Genomic DNA, 20,105 nt, shown 5'->3' with positions numbered 1-20,105 from the left:
AATTCTCCAAGAATTCTCAAAGATTATTGCAAGCGGTTCTGAAATGTCTTCTGCTCATTGTACTTATTTTGATGCAGCCCTGTGCCTCATGGGCTGCTCTTCTTCCTCTTTGGGCAGTTCATTTCCATCGTTCTTGGCTTGGGGAAAAGGGATACTGGGAGGTGGGCAGCCGGAAAACTGCAAATACAAATCCAGTGATTTGCTAATACAGCCAGCCCTTCACATTTGTGGGATTTGGCCCATCTGGTCTTGGTGATCCCCTTCACGTTTGGCTGACGCCTGTGCCGCTTTCCCCGCCTCCTTTCATCCATCTGTTTGTAATAAAGGAGTGTCAAGCCGGGGGCTCTGTTAGAAATAGACTCTGGTTTGTTTTGGTTTTTTATATTCTCTTCCAAGCCCCGCAGTTGCGAGCCCTGTATTATCCAGAGCACTTATGTAAGCTGTTTTTCTTCTTCACAAGCCTGGTAGTGTTAGATCATGCCCGGTTATTTGAGGCCCTTTTGGGCATTTTAAAACATTTCTCTTTTTCATGAGGACCCAGTCCACTGAAAGACCACATAGAATCATTTTATGACATATCTTTATTTATTTATTTATTTGTTTATTTATTTACAGTATTTATATTCCGCCCTTCTCACCCCGAAGGGGACTCGGGGCGGATCACATTGCACACACATAAGGCAAACATTCAATGCCATAACATAGAACAGAGACAGAGACAGACGCATTTAGAAATGCTGGCATCTGATAAAACACAATCATACTGCCTGACTTGTAAGAGCTATTCAGCAGTGGAACTCTGTTGTATATTTTAAATTTGTGTATTTATATTTTAAATTGCGGAGCTGCTGGTGGCGCAGTGTGTTAAAGCGCTGAGTTGCTGAACTTGCAGACTGAAAGGTCCCAGGTTTGAATCCAGGGAGCTGAGTGAGCACCCACAGTTAGCTCCTGCTTCTGCCAACCTAGCAGTTCAAAAGCATGCCAATGTGAGTAGATCAATAGGTACCGCTCCTGCGGGAATGTTAACGGCGCTCCATGCAGTCATGCCAGCCACATGACCTTGGAGGTGTCTACAGACAACGCTGGCTCTTCGGCTTGGAAAGGGAGATGAGCACCAACCCCAGAGTCAGACACAACTGGACTTAACGTCGGGGGAAACCTTTACCTTTACCTATATTTTAAGCTTATCTATTTTAAATTGGATACCAATGCTTTTATGTCAAGCCACTTTGAGTCCACTTTGGGGAGATAAAGCGGGGTATAAATATAGTAATGATAATAATAATGTGTGGTGGCAGCTCCCTCCTTGGAAGCTTTGAAACAGGCTGGATGGCCATCTGTCGGCGGTGCTTTGATTGTGCTTTTCCTGCATGGCAGGGGGTTGGACCAGATGGTCCACATGGTCTCTTCCAATTCCACCTCACTTTCCATCCCTGTAATCATTGGACTTCGAAAAACGTGGCTTGTTGTGGAAAATAAAGCTTCATTGAGACTCCTTTCCCCGCTGATAATAACTCTTCCAGGAGTTGATTTCCCTTCCTCCCAAAGAGGAAATTTTTCTCCCTTCCTGCTGTCTCGCCCCCGTTCTTCACCAGGAGTTGTTTGTAAGTTCGATGTTTGTAACTCAGGGCCTGCCTGTATATCATTTTTTTCCTTTGACTGATTGAGAAAGGCAAGTTCAAGTGGTACCATCTCAGGCAAACGGTTGCCGGCAGGGTTTGATTTCCTAGCGTCTGAGCTGGCCTGAACAGCTCCCGAAAGCACAGCACTGGAGCTCTGTCCTTGGAGGGCCAGAAATTGGAGTCATCTGAGGTCAAGCCCGGTGAGCAAACCTCAGCTGTGTCTCCATCTCAGATTTCCGTTTGGGACCGTCTATCCTAAAGTGGCATCTGTGCTGGGCAACAAGACTTCTCAGAGGAATTGTATCCAAAACCCCACTTCCGAGGAGATGGAAAATGGGTCAGAAATCAGGGAAACTGCAATGATAGCCAGCACCTCTGGCTGGTCAGAAAGCAACAGAATATACGAATATTAGAGTTGTACAATCCGGGTAAACCGCAAGCCGTTTTGTGTCCTGGCTTTTGGTAAGGGGCCTTGATTCACTTTTTTGGGAGCCTCCTGAATACAGGAGGACAGATATCTGTTTTCTCTCTGGGGTTCCGAAAGATCGGTTTTCTATCGGCCCATTGTGGGGGGAGCTTCCCAGGCTCAGTTATAGTTCAACCACAATCTTACGCATTTTGTACAATTAAAAATTGACATTTTCAAATAACCTGAGCAATGCCGGATATCTATACCCAAGCTACTAAATAAATAAAACCCAAAACTTTAATAGTGGTGAATTTTTGTGATATAGCATTATTATTATTATTATTATTATTATTATTATTATATCCCGCTTTTTCTCTCCATACAGAGACTCAAAGCGGCTCACAACTAAAAGCATTTCAATACAACTTGAAATATACAAATATAAAAACAGTATTAAACAACATTAATATTAAAACAATCCAGGTTAAAACCATAAAAGCATATAAGATCACATCACAAAATCACAGCAGCCTCTGACATGGTCTGTAAAACTAAGAGATTGCGGATGATTTGAGTAGATAATCCTTTCACCTACACATTTCAATAGCGTATTTTCACCTATTTTAAACAAGCGTCATTTGTAAACCATGCTTCAGACTTGTATTTGCCACATTTTAGGCTTGTCGTGGATATTTTTACATAGGAAGCTGATGTAAAGTCGGTTCTTGGACTTTCTGCTTCTAGTTGGAAACTTTTATAAAAACCTCTGATTTGAATTGTTTTAATGTTTCAAACTTCTTGTCTGAGACCGTAATAAATAAATATCCTGTATGATGCCTCTTCTCATCTTCCTTTTAAGTAAAGATTTCTCTTCTTTTTCCAGGAACTGCCCAATTCTGTCTTCCTGGTCATGGAGGTACGTATTCGTTCTTTGCTGCCAATTCTTCGTTTTCTTTTTCTGACTGGGTGTTTTTTGCATTGGAGGATGCCATTTTTGTATATGTACCGTGTTTTGATTTTGTTTTTACCGCACTGCTACTATTTAATTGCTTTTTAGCTTTGGCATTGCATCTTTTAAACTTGCCTGATGTGGAGTGTGAGCCACCTTGAGTCCCCACCCGTGGGGAGAAATATGGGGTATAAATAAAGACAATAATAATCATCATTTGTAAGCAGTGGGGGGGGGGGGGAGCTGCAGAACAACTGTATTCACGCCAATCCTATTGGTGTCCTTTTTGCTTGGCTACAATAGGCAAAGTAAAGAGAATCTGGTTCTAGTAGTTGCCCTGGACAAGTAGCTGAGAGTATAGACAAGAAGAGCTATGACATTTGTTTGCTTTTCTCTTTCTATTATATAGTATTGCAATGGTGGAGACCTGGCTGATTACTTACAAGGTAAGAAGTGGCTCGTGATTGAAATGCATGGGCAAAAACCTCCTGAAATATTTATTTATTTTAATTTATTTTATTAGCAACATTTATATCCCGTCCTTCTCACCCCGAAGGGGTCTCAGGGCGGCTTACAAGTCATATGTACATACAATATATTATTCGTATAGCACAATATAAGCATTATATAATGCTATATTGTACTATAACACTATATTGTAATATTATTACATGTAATATAAATATACCATTATAATAGTGTATTATTATTATACTGTATTACATTATAATATTATTAATATTATATGCATATACAATATATTATATTATTAGTATAGTATAATATCTTCACTTCACTTTATTTCTTAATTAGGCGCTCTCCACCAGAGTGCTCCAAGCGACTTACAATTTAAAATATCATTCCACAATATAAAAACATTCAATTTGGCAAATTAGATCTGATTTACTTAAATGCACAGCCAAACAGCCAAGTCTTGAGCGCTTTTACAAAAGGTCGCAACTCCGACATTGCTCTAAAATAATATGATTGTTATATATTATTATATTGTTATATGGACACAAGAGACATGGTGGAATGATGTCTTCCTGCCCCCTTTTGATAGTGTTTGCTGAATGCAAGCATTTTTCATTACCAAAAGCTCTGACTTGGAAGCTCCTTTTGACCAAAGCTTTGAGTCCTGCTCCCCTCCTTTTTTGGGTTCAAAAACTCATTTGATTTAACCATAATCACTCAGTATGATGATGATTCTTAATAGACCATTTTTAAGAACTTTTCCTGGTAGCTTCTGAAGGACAGATCTCTGAAAGTGTTGACACTGATTGTTGTTTTTATCCTGCTGCAGCCAAAGGCACTTTGAGCGAAGACACCATCCGCGTCTTCCTGCAGCAGATCGCGGCTGCTATGCGCATCCTCCACGGGAAAGGAATCATCCACAGGGATCTGAAGCCACAAAACATCCTCCTCTCCTATGCCAATCGCAGGAAGTCCAGTCTCAGTGGCATCCGCATCAAGATAGGCAAGTGTGCTCATTGGCTATTGAGGATACGGTTCTCAATAGAAAAACCCTAAATATATGGTTATGTGTGCAAGTATGTAATGAATAAGTACAATGATTTCACATGGTCTGAACTAAGATTCACGTCTGAGGATCTTGGATGAATGGATTTAAACATATATGTGATTCTATGATTAAAAATGGCACTGGGTTTAAAAACATATTGCACTGTGGAGGCAAAACCAGTTTAAAACAGATAGGTATTGACAAGGCTAAAAGACCACCATCATAATGCAAGTAGTCAACCATTTTCGAAAGCCAGCTTCCACATCCAGGTGTTTAGTTCTTTCCTAAAATCAGCTAGAGAGCAGCATTTCATCAAGATAGGCAAGTGCGCTCGGCGGGCTTTGAGGTTACGATTCTCAGTCTGCTCAGTCTGTTGGAACTCACCCATATTTTTCACAAGTTTGTAGTCCTCGTTGAGGATTTTACTTGGTTTTTCCTTTGCCCCGTGTGTCTGCCTGTGTCTCTATTATCTTCTATTTCTATTTGTTAGACTGATACTTTGCAGGGACACGCCCCTGAGTCCTCCATTGTGCTCTTCACCTGTGAGCATGGAGAGACACGAGATGTCTCTAGAGTGATAGATAACACTATGATCTGTTCCACACTGTCCTTATATCCCAGGATCTGATCTCAGATTATCTGTTTATCCCAGGGTTTCATATAGTCCAGTTTAAAGCAGATTATCTGGGATCAGATCCTGGGATATAGGGCAATGTGGAAAGGGCCTCAATAACAACATGTGTTCCTGGTTTGAAAGTGTTATTTCCTGTTTATTTATGAAGTCCTTACTTTGAAAGGAGTTGTTCTACTCCAGAAACTTCGTTGCTGTGCCACAAACCATGTCAAATTGGTTGTGACTATGAGATATTCATTGAAAACCTAGAGCAAAACCTGCTGCAGGGTGTCCCTCTCTTGCAGTTTAATACACCTTTTCCATGTTTTTATGATAGAACCGATTAGGAAAGGATATTTTAAACCCAGGAACAAAATAAATCTGTTATAGAGTGTAATTAGATAGTTATATAGAACTTTTCTATATAGAAAATGTAGTTCTTTAAACAAGGACTTTTATAACTTTTCAAGTTTTGCTCCTGTCAGTTGCTGAAGCTCATTTGCTCAACTGTTAGGCTCAGGAAGTTTCTGATCTGCTAAAATTGTTGCTGTTTCTTTGCCTTCTTAAATATATATATTTTCTTTTTTGAACTTACCCAACACACTCGAGATAATTTGGCCAAGGGTTACATTACCTTGTGTCGTTTTTCCTCTCGTTCTAATTTTCTTCTCTTTCAACAGCTGACTTTGGCTTTGCCCGCTATCTCCAGAGCAACATGATGGCAGCCACCCTCTGCGGTTCCCCTATGTATATGGTAAGCGACGGCACATCGTTTTTACTCGCGTTGGAATGAGTTTGCTATTGGTTGCACTTTGTGGAATAATAACAAGAAAAGGGGTCAAATCTCTCTGCTGAGTCCTGCTTTGTCTTTTCCAGGCTCCCGAAGTCATCATGTCACAGCACTATGATGCAAAAGCTGACCTTTGGAGCATTGGGACAGTGATCTACCAGTGTCTGGTTGGAAAGCCCCCATTTCAGGTACAACTTATGATGCTCTTCTACTCATTGGAGAGCCTAGCCTGTCATATTGGCATGTTCTGTTCAGCAATGCAAACCATAGTATCTAAGAAGGGGAATGACCTCCAAGATTAATGCTATTTGATTCCCTGCAAACCCTGGTTTGAAATCTGGGGAATATATTCCAAGATGAATGCTAGCATATTCCCTGCAAACCCTGGATTGAATGAAATGTAGGAAGTGACCTCTAAGATGAACGCCATTTGATTTCCTACAAACCATAGTTTGAAATTTGGGGAATAACATTCAAGATGAATACTATTTGATTCTCTCCAAACCCTGATTCGATATCTGCGGAATATCTTCCAAGATGAATGCTGTTTGATTTCCTGCAAATCATGGTTTGAAATGTGGGAAATAACTTCCAAGAGTATCGCTATTTGATTCCCTGCAAACCCTGGTTCTCTTTTATTTCTCCTTCTTGTGATCTGCTTGAACTGAGTGTCTTTTTTACCAAATTGTATCTCTCTTCCCTTTTGCAGGCCAATAGTCCACAAGATTTAAGGATGTTTTACGAAAAGAACAGAAATCTGATCCCCAGGTAGGTATCTGGGGAATCCAGTCTAAATCTGGGGAAAAGGGGCAACATGTTTATCTGTTCCGTAATTTCCGTCCCTCTTTCCTAACACTCTTCGTAAAATAAATGTTCTGTTCCTTTTCTTTTTACCTTCAGCGTCCCCAGGGAAACCTCTCCGTACCTGGCCGACTTGCTGCTGGCTTTGCTCCAGAGAAACCAGAAGGACAGAATGGACTTCGGTAAGTTTTAAGATGTCTTTTGCTTCTTTGGGTCAGTCAGTAAACCACTAATCTTTCAAATCACACAGTGCTCTTCTTTAGGGGTGACTGTTCAGAAGTTGTGGTATTGTTTTCTGTCTTAGAATGTTTTGTTGTTGTCGCTGCATGCTTTCAAGTTGACTCTGATTTACGGCGTTACAATATGAGATTTATTTTTGGCAAGAGGAAGTTGCCCCTTGCTTTCTTTCTAAGGCTGTGCCCAAGATCACAATACAGAGGATAATTTGCATGGCATTGTAATTGGTTTGGCTGTAAGCCGCTTTGTGTCTCTTTTTTGGGAGAGAAAAAGCAGGGTATCAATAATAATAATAATAATAATAATAATAATAATAATAATAATAATAATAATAATAATAGTTATTTAAAGGCCACCCTACTGGGATCTGTGCACATCATCCGAAAATACATCACACGATCCTAGACGCTTGGGAAGTGTTCGACATGTGATTTTGTGATATGAAATCCATCATACCTATCTTGTTTGCTGTGTCATACTATGTCGTTGTGTCAATAATAATAGTTATTTTATACTAGTTATTTTATAAAATTAAGACCAACGGTTGTACATTACATCACCACCTTTTTGTGGCTGCTGCTGCTCAGAATTCCTTTTAGATAATAGAAAATAATGAGAAAATAGGTTGAAGAAGATAAAAGTGGCAAGACACAGCTTTTATACAGCTGGATCAAACATCTTCTGGACTACTATCTCCCCTTACCTCCCTAAAATGGGAAATATATTGTCGAATGCTCCCTAAAATGGGAAATATATTGTCGGATGCTTCCTAAAATGGGAAATATACTGTCAAATCCTCCCTAAAATGGGAAATAGATTGTCGAATACTCCCTAAAATGGAAAGTATATTGTTAAATGCTCCCTAAACCGGAAATATATTGTCGAATGCTCCCTAAAATGGGCAGTACAAGCGGTCTCCTTTTAAGGCTGAGAGAGTGTGACTTGTCTTAGTGGGGATTGGAATCCCAGCCTGACACTCGTGTTTTGCTACACCGCATTGAGTTTCACGATTGCTTCGGAGGAGGTTTTGCCATTTCCTTCCTCTTTGGGTGAGAAGAGAGCTGCTGTCAGCATCCAAATTGATTTCCTTGACGGAGGTTTTGCTTTGTTGAAAAAGAAAAGGGCAGGAGACGAAGAGCAATAAGCCTGCTTCCTCCTGCTCTTGGCTGTCTTCCTGGTGGTAAATGGCATTGGCCCGCTTATATAAGCCAGGATTTCTGAGGAAAGAGAATGATATGCAAATACACACGAAAGAGTGATAGCATAAGGACAACCTGTTCGAGTCATTGTGTTAATGATTGTGGAAGGAAAGGAAGGAAAAAGCCCACAGTCAGTCTGAAAATAACCTGTCGGACTATTAATGGCTTTCCCCATCATAACATGGCCTGAGCAATTGTCATCTTGGAGGTTTCTCCTGCCAAAGAAAAGTTACTTTTCCCTCTTGCCTTCTAGGATTTCTTTTGCTCCGACTTGTGTGAGTTTTTCATCCTTTCTCTGCCTCTTCCCGTTGCCTATATTTTAATTTCTCCAAAGAGAGAGCTCTTTGTGTTGCTGTTGGTGACATTTTTGGTAGACACTTCACCCCAAATGGGATTCGGAGTGGCTCGCAGCATGACTTAAAAACAAGGCACCAAAAAAACCGCGAGAGAAGCACAGTTTCAAAACGCATTAAAGCGTCTGTCCAGTTCAAACACTACCTTGTAAAACATTAACAGTGGGAAGGCTTGTACTAAAAACAGGACAGACACCCAATGGCATGCTGCTCTGTTCTGGACAGTTAATGTTATTATTGGTTATTATTTTATTTATCTATATCCCACTTTTATCTCTTGACTGGGATGCAAAGCAGTTGGAAAAAAGAAAGGGAAGGAAGTATGGATGGAAAGGGGATTGATGAAAGGAGGAAGGGAACGAAGGAATGATGGAGGGAGGGATTGACATCTTCTTGTGTTTTAAACTGTGTATATTGTTTAATGTATTTGCGCTGTTACTTTTGTAACGGTCGTGAGCCGCCCTGAGTCCCCACGGGGAGATGGTGGCGGGGTATAAATAAAGTATTATTATTATCATTATTATTATTATAAGGAAGAGATAAAGGAAGAAAGGGACAAAGTAAAGAGGAATGGAAAGAAGGAATGATGGAAGGAGCGGTTGACAGGAGAGAGAGGAAAGAAGGAGAGAAGGAAGAAAGGGTGGAAAGAAAAGGATAGATGGAAAGAAGGAATGATGGAAGGAGCGGTTGACAGTAGAGAAAGGAAAGAAGGAGAGATGGAAGAAAGGGTGGAAAGAAAGAAGGAAAGTTGGAAAGAAGGAATGATGGAAGGAGCGGTTGACAGAAGAGAGAGGAAAGAAGGAGAGAAGGAAGAAAGGGTGGAAAGAAAGAAGGATAGATGGAAAGAAGGAATGATGGAAGAACGGAAGGAAGGAAAGCATAAAGGAGGGACAGAAGGAAGAAGGGATGGACAGAAGGAAAGGAGGAAAGATGGAAGGAAGGGAAGAAAATAGCAATGGTAGAATAATGGAAGGAAGGAAGGGTGGACACAGAAGGAAGGAAGGAATGAAGGAGGAATGGAAGGAAAGAAGGAGGGCTGGACGGAAGGATGGATGGATAGAATGGGGGAATTGATGAAATGCACTTTTATCTATTTACGAATTTGTTACTCATAATGTGCACCTTGCTTATCCACTATTGCAACCTCATTGTTTTTAATTTGATGTTTTAATTCTGTGTTGTGTTTTTTCGCCTATTGTGTATAATTTATTACTTGTTTTTGTTGTTGTCCTTTGATATTTCATATTTTATCATTGCTTGTATTTTGATTTTGCTGTAAGCCGCCCCAAGTCCCCTTCGGGGGAGATGGAGGCGAGATATAAATATACTTATTATTATTTTATTATGACACAGCAAACAAGATAGATATGCTGGATTTCGTATCACCTTATTATTATTATTATTATTATTATTATTATTATTATTAAAGGAGAAATGGAAAGACAGAATGATGGAAGGGATTGACAGGATGGAGGGAGGGAGAAAAAAAGTAGAGAAGGAAGAAGAAAGGATGGAAAGAAGAAGGGAGGAGGGATGGATTGAAGAAAGGGATAAAGGAAGGGAGGAAAGAAGGATGGAAGAATGAAAAGAAGCAATGATGGAAGAACAGAAGGAAGGAGGGATGGAAAGAAAGGGAGATGGAAGGAAGAGGGTATAAAGGAAGGGAGGAAAGAAGGAAGGACAGAGAGGAAAGAATAAGGTGGATGGACAGTGCATTTGGAAGCGACTTGGAGTAAACACTAGGAGAATTCAATGGACCATTACTCAAATTAATCAATAACTTGGGAGAGGCCTCCCCCCAGAGCCGAGTTCGCTTTCCGATGTCCACCGTTGCCCCGCTTCTCTCTTCAGCCCCACAGCTGTGTTCCAGGAGCTGGTTGGGACTTTTCCGCCCCTGATTGTGGAACGTGGTGTTCCTGACCCCGAGCCTCGTGATCTGTAGGCCCAGACAGGTTCCTCTCGTGACCGAGAACGTCCGGCCAATCCCTGCCCTCCTCCTTGTCCTCGTCCTCCTTCTCCTCCTCCTCCCAGCAGCATTTGTCTTTCCCAGTCCTGTTGGGAGTCACCTTTTCTCCCCCTGCAAGGTCAGGGTCGAGAGGTTATCTGTGTTTGCACAGAAATAAAACACCGACTGTCTGGTGAATATTGTATTAGGATGTTCTGGAATATTGACACTTAGGAACACCCTGTTTGTGGCCCAGTGCTTCCAAGGTAGGTCGGTTTTTGGTTGGAAAAACAGGAATGGCAAAAGAGTGGTGTGTGTGCACACACATGCATATATGCATATATATACACATACACTAGAGCAGTGGTTCCCAACCTGTGGGTCCCCAGATGTTTTGGTCTTCAACTCCCAGAAATCCTAAGCTGGTAAACTGGCTGGGGTTTCTAGGAGTTGTAGGCCAAAACACCTGGGGAACCACAGGTTGAGAACCACTGCACTGGTGTATATATACCCAGCATTGCACACCTTTCTCCTTTTTTCCTTCTCTTCCTTCATAACCTTTCCTTTTCTCTTTCCTCCTTCCTGCCCTCCTTTTTCTTTCTCCCCCTTCCTTCCTTTTCCTTTTTCTTTTTTCTTTCTCCCTTCCCTTCATACACTAGTGACATCAGAGGGGGCCACTTCACCTAGCAGCAGCCAATCCAGCAAACCAACCAATAACATCACAGGAGGCCACTTCACCTAGCAGCAGCCAATCAGCAACATCACAGAGGGTGATTTCACCTAGTGACAGCCAATCCAGAAACACCACAAGGGGCCACTTCATCTAGCAACAGCCAATCCAGTGACATCACAGAGAGCCACTTCACCTAGCAGCAGCCAATCTAGCAACATCACAGAGGGCCACTTCACCTAGCAGCAGCCAATCTAGCAACATCGCAGAGGGCCACTTCAGCTAACGGCAGCTGATCCAATAACATCACATGGGGTCACTTCACCTAACAGCACCTGAGCCAGTGACGTCACAGAGGGCCACTTCACCTAACGACAGCCAATTCTGTGACATAGTGTTTTGCCTAGCAGCAGCCTTTCAAATAGATACGTACCCGGGACATTTTTGATATAGATAAATAGATAGGTGTAAGTCATTTTTATTCAAAGACAAGGAAAACCATAATTATGCAGATTACAAATTTGGGGGTTATATATATATATATATATATATATATATAGAGAGAGAGAGAGAGAGAGAGAGAGAGTCTTGTGTGTGTGTGTGTGTGTGTGTCCATATATATGGAAACTGCTCGTCTAAATCCCAAGCACTTTGACAACACTGCAGTTCAATGCCTACTTCCGAAGAACAAAACATTGACATGAATGCAAAACCGACTGACTGGTTGGTTTAATTCAGCCAATGGCTAGGGATTCTGGGATTTGAAGTCCAAAACAAGCTCTATAGAAACCTTTCACGAAAACCCAATGAGAGACTAACCTAACATGCAATTTCTTCTCTGTTCTGGGAACGCACTGTATATATATATATATATGCAATCCTGCTGAATACGGAAAGGTAAGAGGAGGTGGGAGGAATCTTGCTCCCTTGGCCTTTCTTCTCGAGGAGAGAGCAGCATTTCATTTAAACACAGTTGCGGCTTCCAGGATACGGAGCCAAAGGGCTTCTTAAGTACCTGTCTGGGGTGCCTCTTCTTTAAGAATGACGGCAAGCGTTTCTCCCTCTCCTTTTTAATCTTTCATGAGCTCTTCCGAAGGCCTTGCTTGGGGAAAGGGGATCGATCTGACGGCAAATGTGGGCCTCCTTCCCGCGCTGAGGCTTTTGCGGTCTCCTTTCTCTTTTGCAGAAGCCTTCTTCAACCACCCATTCCTGGATCAGGTTTCGACGGTCAAAAAGTGTAAGTCTGACATTCACTTTTCTTTCCCCCGGGAGATAAATTCACATCTGAAAGGCTTGATATCTCTGACCTTTTACCCAATATTTAGGAGGGTATAAATGTCTCCAAAAATATTTTTTATTCCTCTGTGATGATCACAACTTTTCTGGTTTAACCCAGAACATGGATTTTTTTTACAAGTTGGACCTTTCCAAGCTTTGGCATAACGCACTCTGAGATCTCCTCGCAAGCTTTGGCCATTTGGAGATACCAATTCCTTATACAGTAGAGTCTCACTTATCCAACATTCGCTTATCCAACATTCTGGATTATCCAACGCAGTTTGCCTCCCATCCCAATCCACAGCTGTTTCTCTAGGCAGCAAAGATTGAACTTTTTATGGATTGAATTTCCGACAAAGTTGCTACTATAAGTTCATTTTATGAAATTCTATCTTTATTTGTAGTCAATTTGTTAGTAGCCAAAGTTTTTTTAGTCAATTTTTTTCAATATACAGTAGAGTCTCACTTATCCAACATAAACGGGCCGGCAGAGCGTTGGATAAGCGAATATGTTGGATAATAAAGAGGGATGAAGGAAAAACCTATTAAACATCAAATTAGGTTATGATTTTACAAATTAAGCACCAAAACATCATGTTATACAACAAATTGGACAGAAAAAGTAGTTCAATGTGCAGTAATGCTATGTAGTAATTACTTCATTTATTAATTTAGCACCAAAATATCACGATGTATTGAAAACTTTGACTACAAAAATGCATTGGATAATCCAGAATGTTGGATAAGTGAGATTCTACTGTATCGCAATGTTTTGGTGCTAAATTCATAAATACAGTAATTACTGCATAACGCTACCATGTATTGAACTGCCTTTTCTGTTGATTTGTTGTAAAACATGATGGTTTTGGTGCTTAATTTGTAAAATCGTAATGTAATTTGATGTTTAACAGGCTTTTCCTTAATCCCTCCTTATTATCCAACATTTTCGCTTATCCAACGTTCTGCCGGCCCGTTTATGTTGGATAAGTGAGACTCTACTGTACATGTATAAGAGAGGTTCTGTAGGCATTCTAATGTCGAAGATAATGGCCTTCCTTTTATTTTCTTTATTTCTTGACTTAACAAACTCCCATTGAACAACTCTCCAATAGGAATACTAGATAATAAAAAGATCAGATATATGGAAAAGTGATAATAAGTTTAAATAAAAATGGTATAAACAAAAATAGGGGATCTCTGAAATTTGGATGGAACAACAAAATACTGGGAAACAAATGTGGGTCAAGCAATTGGTTGTTATGGCTAAGAATGGAAGAAAAAGGAAGGTCCTGAGACAGATTTAGATCCAATATTACAATGGAAAACAGAGAAAGGGAAGGGAATTGTGGGATTCATATATAACAAACTAATAGATAACCAATATGATATGAAACCCACCCTGTTAGAAGTATGGAAAGAGAAAATTAACTGTAAACTGAAGGACTCAGAACTGTGGCGGAATTCAATTGAAAAACTTTCTGAAAGTTTTGGGGGGGGAAATGATGCCCTGTTATCTTTTGTCATTGTACAGAAAATTCAAGGAGATCGCTCCTGTAGTTTTTTAAATTTTTGTTTATAAAATCTTTGGAAAAATCCCTCAAAATCTGTGAATGGGTGAAACGTTCTGAAATGTAATGCGCTAATGGCGGTAACTGTCTTCTACCATTGTAGCAAGTTTCACCCCGATAGCTGTAAGAACGAGGGAAAATTTTCATCGATCGCACAGCTCTAGTATTTATCTGTATGTTGTTTCCATCGCTTCTCTCCCCAGCATGCCCCGTTCCTGTGCCAGCATACACGGGTTCGGTGTCTGGCAGCTCTTGCGGGAGCTCTCCTTCCTGCCGCTTTGCTTCTCCCCCAGTAAGTTCCATTCTGACGTTTCCTTCCCTTGCAGGTTAGCCCTGGAAGCATATTTCAAGCTCAATAAAAGGTCTTCAGCTCGTAGATCGCATCCTTGTTCATCCCAGGGCTACCGGAGAGTTGTTGGCCTTTCTTGTGTTTTTAGAGCTCCATCTCCCAGGAAAGGGATACTGGGATTTAGAGGTTCCCCCATCCATGCCTCCCGTTTTGTGATATTCCAAAAGACATAAAGATCTACCATACAGTAGAGCTTTCTAATTGTGTCATGTGGGTGATGTGCTTTTTGAGACAACGCATCCTTTTGCGACATGGTTATTATTATTATTATTATGTCCCCTCGGGGAGATAGGGCAAGTTATGTGTATTTATGTCATTTTGTCATTTGTATACCATGGCGGCTGGGAAGGCCAAGGAAATTGTTTATGGAGTTTTGTTCATAAGTTAGGTCTATTCATCAGTCTAATGTACATTTAAGAATGAGGAAGGGGAGGGTATTGTTATACATATTTCTGTATTTTAAAGCAATTCTGTTCACGGTGTGTTTTGCTTAGGAGAAACAAAAGGAATTAGGTTTTTTCTTCCCTTTTTTCATTCCATTTGTCTTTTTCATTGATCTTCTTTTCTCTTCTATTGTCCATCTTTTTCTTCTCTTCTCCGCTGGGCCTATACCATTAATATTTCTTCTAGTTTATCACTTTACTTACATGTTAAATTTTCTATTTTCCTTACTTTTAATAATAATATTTCATTTCTGTATCTTATTTTTATTTTATTTTATTTATTTATTTATTTATTTTATATGCTGCCTTTTCTCTCCATACGGAGACTCAAAGCGGCCCACAACTAAAAACATAATATACTTAATATGTATAATATATATATATATATATATATATATATATATATATATATATATACACACATACATACATACATACATACATACACACACACACACACACACACACACACACATACACACACACACAAATATAACTACTCGTTAGCTTGGTCCATCATCTAACCTTCCTCACTTCATATATACATATGTAAACACATTCATATACACACACACACTCATATATATATATATATATATATGTATGTATGTATGTATATGTATGTATATATATATGTATATTTATATTTGTGTGTGTGTGCTTCTATAATTTCTATATCATTGATATTGTTCTTTTTTCTGTTATAGTTTCTTAACAATTGACCCATCAGTTAGCATCTGATATTCTGTAATGAAGTTGGTGTCACGGAGCTTAAGTGGGGCTTCTTTTTCCCCCAAGGAAGAGTTGTCTCCCGTCTCCCGTTGCTCCTCTAATTCCACCTTTTCCCTCCAGTCGCTTCCCGACATGCAGCACATCCAGGAGGATGCCCTCTCCTCCCCTCCGCTGGGGCCGCCAAATTTCCTCCAGGTCTCCAAAGAGTCCGCCAGCACCAGTAGCAAGAACTCCTCCTGCGACACTGACGACTTTGTCCTGGTTCCGCACAACATCTCTTCCGACCAATCATGTAAGGCCCAACACAGTTGTGTTTGCTCGCACACTTGTGGGGGGATAATCCAGCCCTCCAGATACAGTTTGACTGTCACTCCCAGCATTGGATACCCTTGGATGTAGTTTGTCTGACTCAAATGCATTTGGAGTAGCCAGATATTCCTGTGATGCCTCTTCACCTATTTGGTGCTTCATTTCCCCTACTGCATCATCTGCTCCATTATCCCGGAGCTGAGCATTGTTTACTTTTTGGAAGAAAGGGGACAGAGGTAAGGTGTTGAATATATTTATTTATTAGCAACATTTATATCCCGCCTTTCTCATCCCGAAGGGGACTCATGGCGGTTTAGAAGTTATATATACATACAATATATTATATTATTAGTATAGCACAATATAAGCACTATATAAGCATTATATATTATTACTAGCTTTGCCCGGCCATGCGTTGCTGTGGCTTATGGGAATCCTTTGTTGACCAGGTGGAATAGCAGTGAATAGCCTTGCAGTCTCAAAGCCTGGCCGTTTTCCGAAGTAGCTGGAGCTTTTTGTTGTATGAACGTAGAGGCATGGATGAGGGGTTGTGCTGCCAAGTTTAGTGTTTCTGGGATGTGTAGTTTTGTTGTTTTGTCCTAGGCCGAAATTTCATTACCCTTTTATATATATAGGTATTGTACTATACAACTATATTGCAATATTATTAGTAATAGTACATGTAATAAATCAGGGGTCCTCAAACTTTTTAATCTGAGGGCCGGTCCACAATCCTTCAGATTGTTGAGGAGCCGGATTATCATTTGAAAAAAAAATACAAACAAATTCCAATGCACACTGTACATGTCTTATTTGTAGTGTAAAAAAAACAACAAGAACAATGAAAGAACAATACAATATTTAAAAATAAAAACAATTTTAACCAACATAAACCTATCAGAATTTCAATGGAAAGTGTGGGCCTGCTACTGGCCAATGAGATAGTCAAGTTAATTAGGATTGTTGTTGTTATGTGCCTTCAAGACATTTCAGACTTTGGCCGAGCCTAAGTCTAAAATTATTTATTTACTGCATTTATTTACTACATTTATATCCCACCCTTCTCACCCAGAAGGGGACTCAAAGCAGCTGTACGTACAAACAATATATTATATTATTAGCATAGCACAATATTAGCATTATATATTACTATATTGAACTATACCACTATACTATTATATAATATGTAATATATAACATATAATTAATATTATTATATGGTATTATTATTAGTATTATATTGTATAACATAATATTATTATCAATATTATATGTATATACAATATATTGTATTAAAACTGATATAAAATATTATATTATAAAACTCAGGGTGGGGGCCAGATAAATGACCTTGGAGGGCCGCGTCCGGCCCCCGGGCCTTAGTTTGGGGACCCCTGTAATAAATAGTGTATTGTTATTATATTGCATTGTATTACATTGTAATATTATTATCAATATTATTATTAGCGACATTTATATCCTGCCCTTCTCACCCCGAAGGGGACTCAGGGCAGCTTATAAGTTATATATACAGTAGAGTCTCGCTTATCCAACATTCTGGATTATCCAACACATTTTTGTAGACAGTGTTTTCAATGCGACATGATATTTTGGTACTAAATTCGTAAATACAATAATTACTACATAGCATTACCATGTATTGAACTACTTTTTCTGTCAAATTTGTTGTATAACATGATGTTTTTGTGCTTAATTTGTAAAATCATAACCTAATTTAATGTTTAATACTTTTCCTTAATCCCTCCTTATTATCCAACATACTCACTTATCCAACGTTCTGCCGGCCTGTTTATGTTGGATAAGTGAAACTCTACTGTACATACAATATATTATATTATTAATATAAGCACTATATAAGCATTATATATTATTATATTGTACTATATGACTATATTGCAATATTATCAGTAATATTACATGTAATATAAATATACAATTATAATAGTGTATTATTATTATTATTATTACATTGTATTACATCATAATATTATTATCAATACTCCTGCTTTTTCCAATGATTTGTCAATATTGCATCCCTTGATGCCCAGATAACTCTGGGGAAGAGAGATTGGAGGAGGATTGTATCGCTGTGCTGGGAACACCTTCAGGTTCAAACCCTTGTGCAGTTTTACTTTCTATGTCATTTTTTGCATTTCCTGCAATAATATCTGCCTTTTCTCTCCCCCCTCCCCCCCCCCCCAAAATAGATGATATGCCTCTGGCGGCCACTGGACGGAGGGCATCGAGTGAGTTCCTGATGTGCGGAGGAGGGTAAGCGTTCAGACGTTTCTCTTTGTTGTCAAGATACAATAGGAGACATTGAAGTCCGGCTCAATCTTTGCTGTCAGTGGCCGAGGCCTTGGCTCCGCTATTGCTTCCTTTGCAAGGATTTGGGAAAGATTTTCATGCCCGTTGATCCCAACTCCTATCTCCCTTAACTGCTCTGTGTCTTTAAATTAATAATGGCCTCTCACCACGAGGAGAGGGAAGCAGCAGGGAGGAAGCAGAGCTCACTGGGAAAGAGATGGAGAAAGCACAGAACTCTGGGAAATGTAGTTTAGGAAGGTGAGGAGCCTTGTGCCAAAGAATGAAAGCTACATGTCCCCATCAGGAGGGGGGGAGATTTGTCTCTCCGTCGCCAACAGCCAGCCAGAGTTCCAATGAATGGACTGTCTATATACGAGAACCCTGAAAGCCTCAATGACTTTTGGGATCCCAGAGTTAAGCAGAAATGGTATTGACGGGGTTGCATTGTTGCACCATTTGAGCCACCCCAGCAGGAGAAGAAACCTGAGAAGACTCCATTGTGTTGCAAAAGCCTCCAAGGCAGGCATGCCGAGCTCTGGGGCTTAACCTTTGCTTGGTGTATCTACTCAGCGAGGCTTTACATAAGCTGTTTTCCTCCAACCGGCCTTGAGCAAGCAAGCAAGCAAAGCATTACCCCTGAACTTCCTGTTAGCTCAGCCGTGGTTTTTTTTAAACAAGGCTTTGTTTTGAAGCTGTCTTTCAGGGATGTAGAGCCGCTTCCCAAACCTGTGCTGACCCCTTTCTGCTTCCTCTTCCACCGCAGGCCCTGCCAGCCCCCCGCTGTCTCCCCCCGCAGTGAGACAGCACCCATCCCGGTACCCACCCAGCTGCGCAACTACCAGCGCATCGAGCAGAACCTGACCTCCGCTGCTGCCGCCAGCCCCAGCTCCAACCCCCATGGCTCCCCCAGGTGAGACCCTCCACTCGGTCTTCCCTTATGACCTTTATATCCCGCCCTTCTCACCCCAAAGGGAACTCAGAGCGGCTTACAAGTTATATGTATATACACTATATAAAATTATTAGCATAGCACAATATTAGTATCATATATTACTATATTGTATGATACCTCTATACTGCGATACTGTTAGTAATATTACCTGTAATATATATATAATATACAATTATTATATTGTATTATTATTAGTGTCATATTGTATTACAATATTATGATCAATATTATATGCCCCCGGTGGCGCAGTGTGTTAAAGCGCTGAACTGCTGAACTTGCAGTCCAAACGGTCACAGGTTCGAATCCGGGGAGCGGAGTGAGTGCCCGCTGTTAGCTCCAGCTTCTGCTAAGCTAGCAGTTCGAAAACATGCAAACATGAGTAGATCAATAGGTACCGCTCTGGCGGGATGGTAACGGCGCTCCATGCAGTCATGCTGGTCACATGACTTTGGAGATGTCTATGGACAACGCCGTCTCTTTGGCTTAAAAATGGAGATGAGCAGCAATCCCCAGAGTCAGACATGACTGGACTTAATGTCAGGGGAAACCTTTACCTTTACCTATTATATGCACATACAATATATTATATTGTTAACATAGCACAATACTAGTATTATACATTGCTATATTGAACTATACCACTATACTGCAATATTATTAGTAAAATTATATGTAATATATACTATAAAAGTATTATATTGTATTATTAGTGTTATATTGTATTACAATATTATGATCAATATTATTTGCACATACAATATATACAGTAGAGTCTCGCTTATCCAACGTAAATGGGCCAGCAGAACGTTGGATAAGCGAATATGTTGGATAATAAGGAGAGATTAAGGAAAAGCCTATTAAACATTAAATTAGGTTATGATTTTACAAATTAAGCACCAAAACATCATGTTATACAACAAATTTGACAGAAAAAAAGTAATTCAATACACAGTAATGCTATGTAGTAATTACTGTATTTACGAATTTAGCACCAAAATATCATGATTTATTGAAAACATTGCCTACAAAAATGTGT

The 20,105-nt window shown here is 40.0% G+C and overlaps 1 protein-coding gene across 2 annotated transcripts in view; it reads left to right on the top strand.

Moving 5' to 3' along the window:
• ulk2 (unc-51 like autophagy activating kinase 2) overlaps positions 1-20,105 on the top strand; it is a 52,653-nt gene that overhangs the window by 16,369 nt on the left and 16,179 nt on the right. Inside the window, exons 1-13 of one of the 2 annotated variants that reach the window (XM_062959353.1) lie at positions 1,502-2,050; positions 2,915-2,947; positions 3,390-3,426; positions 4,284-4,457; positions 5,796-5,869; positions 5,992-6,093; positions 6,615-6,673; positions 6,806-6,888; positions 12,297-12,347; positions 14,160-14,248; positions 15,601-15,772; positions 18,018-18,081; positions 18,881-19,027. In XM_062959353.1, the coding sequence (XP_062815423.1) occupies positions 2,942-2,947; positions 3,390-3,426; positions 4,284-4,457; positions 5,796-5,869; positions 5,992-6,093; positions 6,615-6,673; positions 6,806-6,888; positions 12,297-12,347; positions 14,160-14,248; positions 15,601-15,772; positions 18,018-18,081; positions 18,881-19,027 (1,058 nt within the window). In that variant the 5' untranslated portion in view covers positions 1,502-2,050; positions 2,915-2,941. Of the gene's footprint in view, positions 1-1,501; positions 2,051-2,914; positions 2,948-3,389; positions 3,427-4,283; positions 4,458-5,795; positions 5,870-5,991; positions 6,094-6,614; positions 6,674-6,805; positions 6,889-12,296; positions 12,348-14,159; positions 14,249-15,600; positions 15,773-18,017; positions 18,082-18,880; positions 19,028-20,105 lie in introns of those variants that run through there. The other variant, XM_062959352.1, reaches the window with a different exon arrangement.

This window comes from Anolis carolinensis, unplaced genomic scaffold (genome assembly GCF_035594765.1).
Source record: "Anolis carolinensis isolate JA03-04 unplaced genomic scaffold, rAnoCar3.1.pri scaffold_7, whole genome shotgun sequence".
Lineage (NCBI taxonomy): Eukaryota > Metazoa > Chordata > Lepidosauria > Squamata > Dactyloidae > Anolis > Anolis carolinensis.
This window is presented reverse-complemented; position numbering and strand designations above follow the sequence as displayed.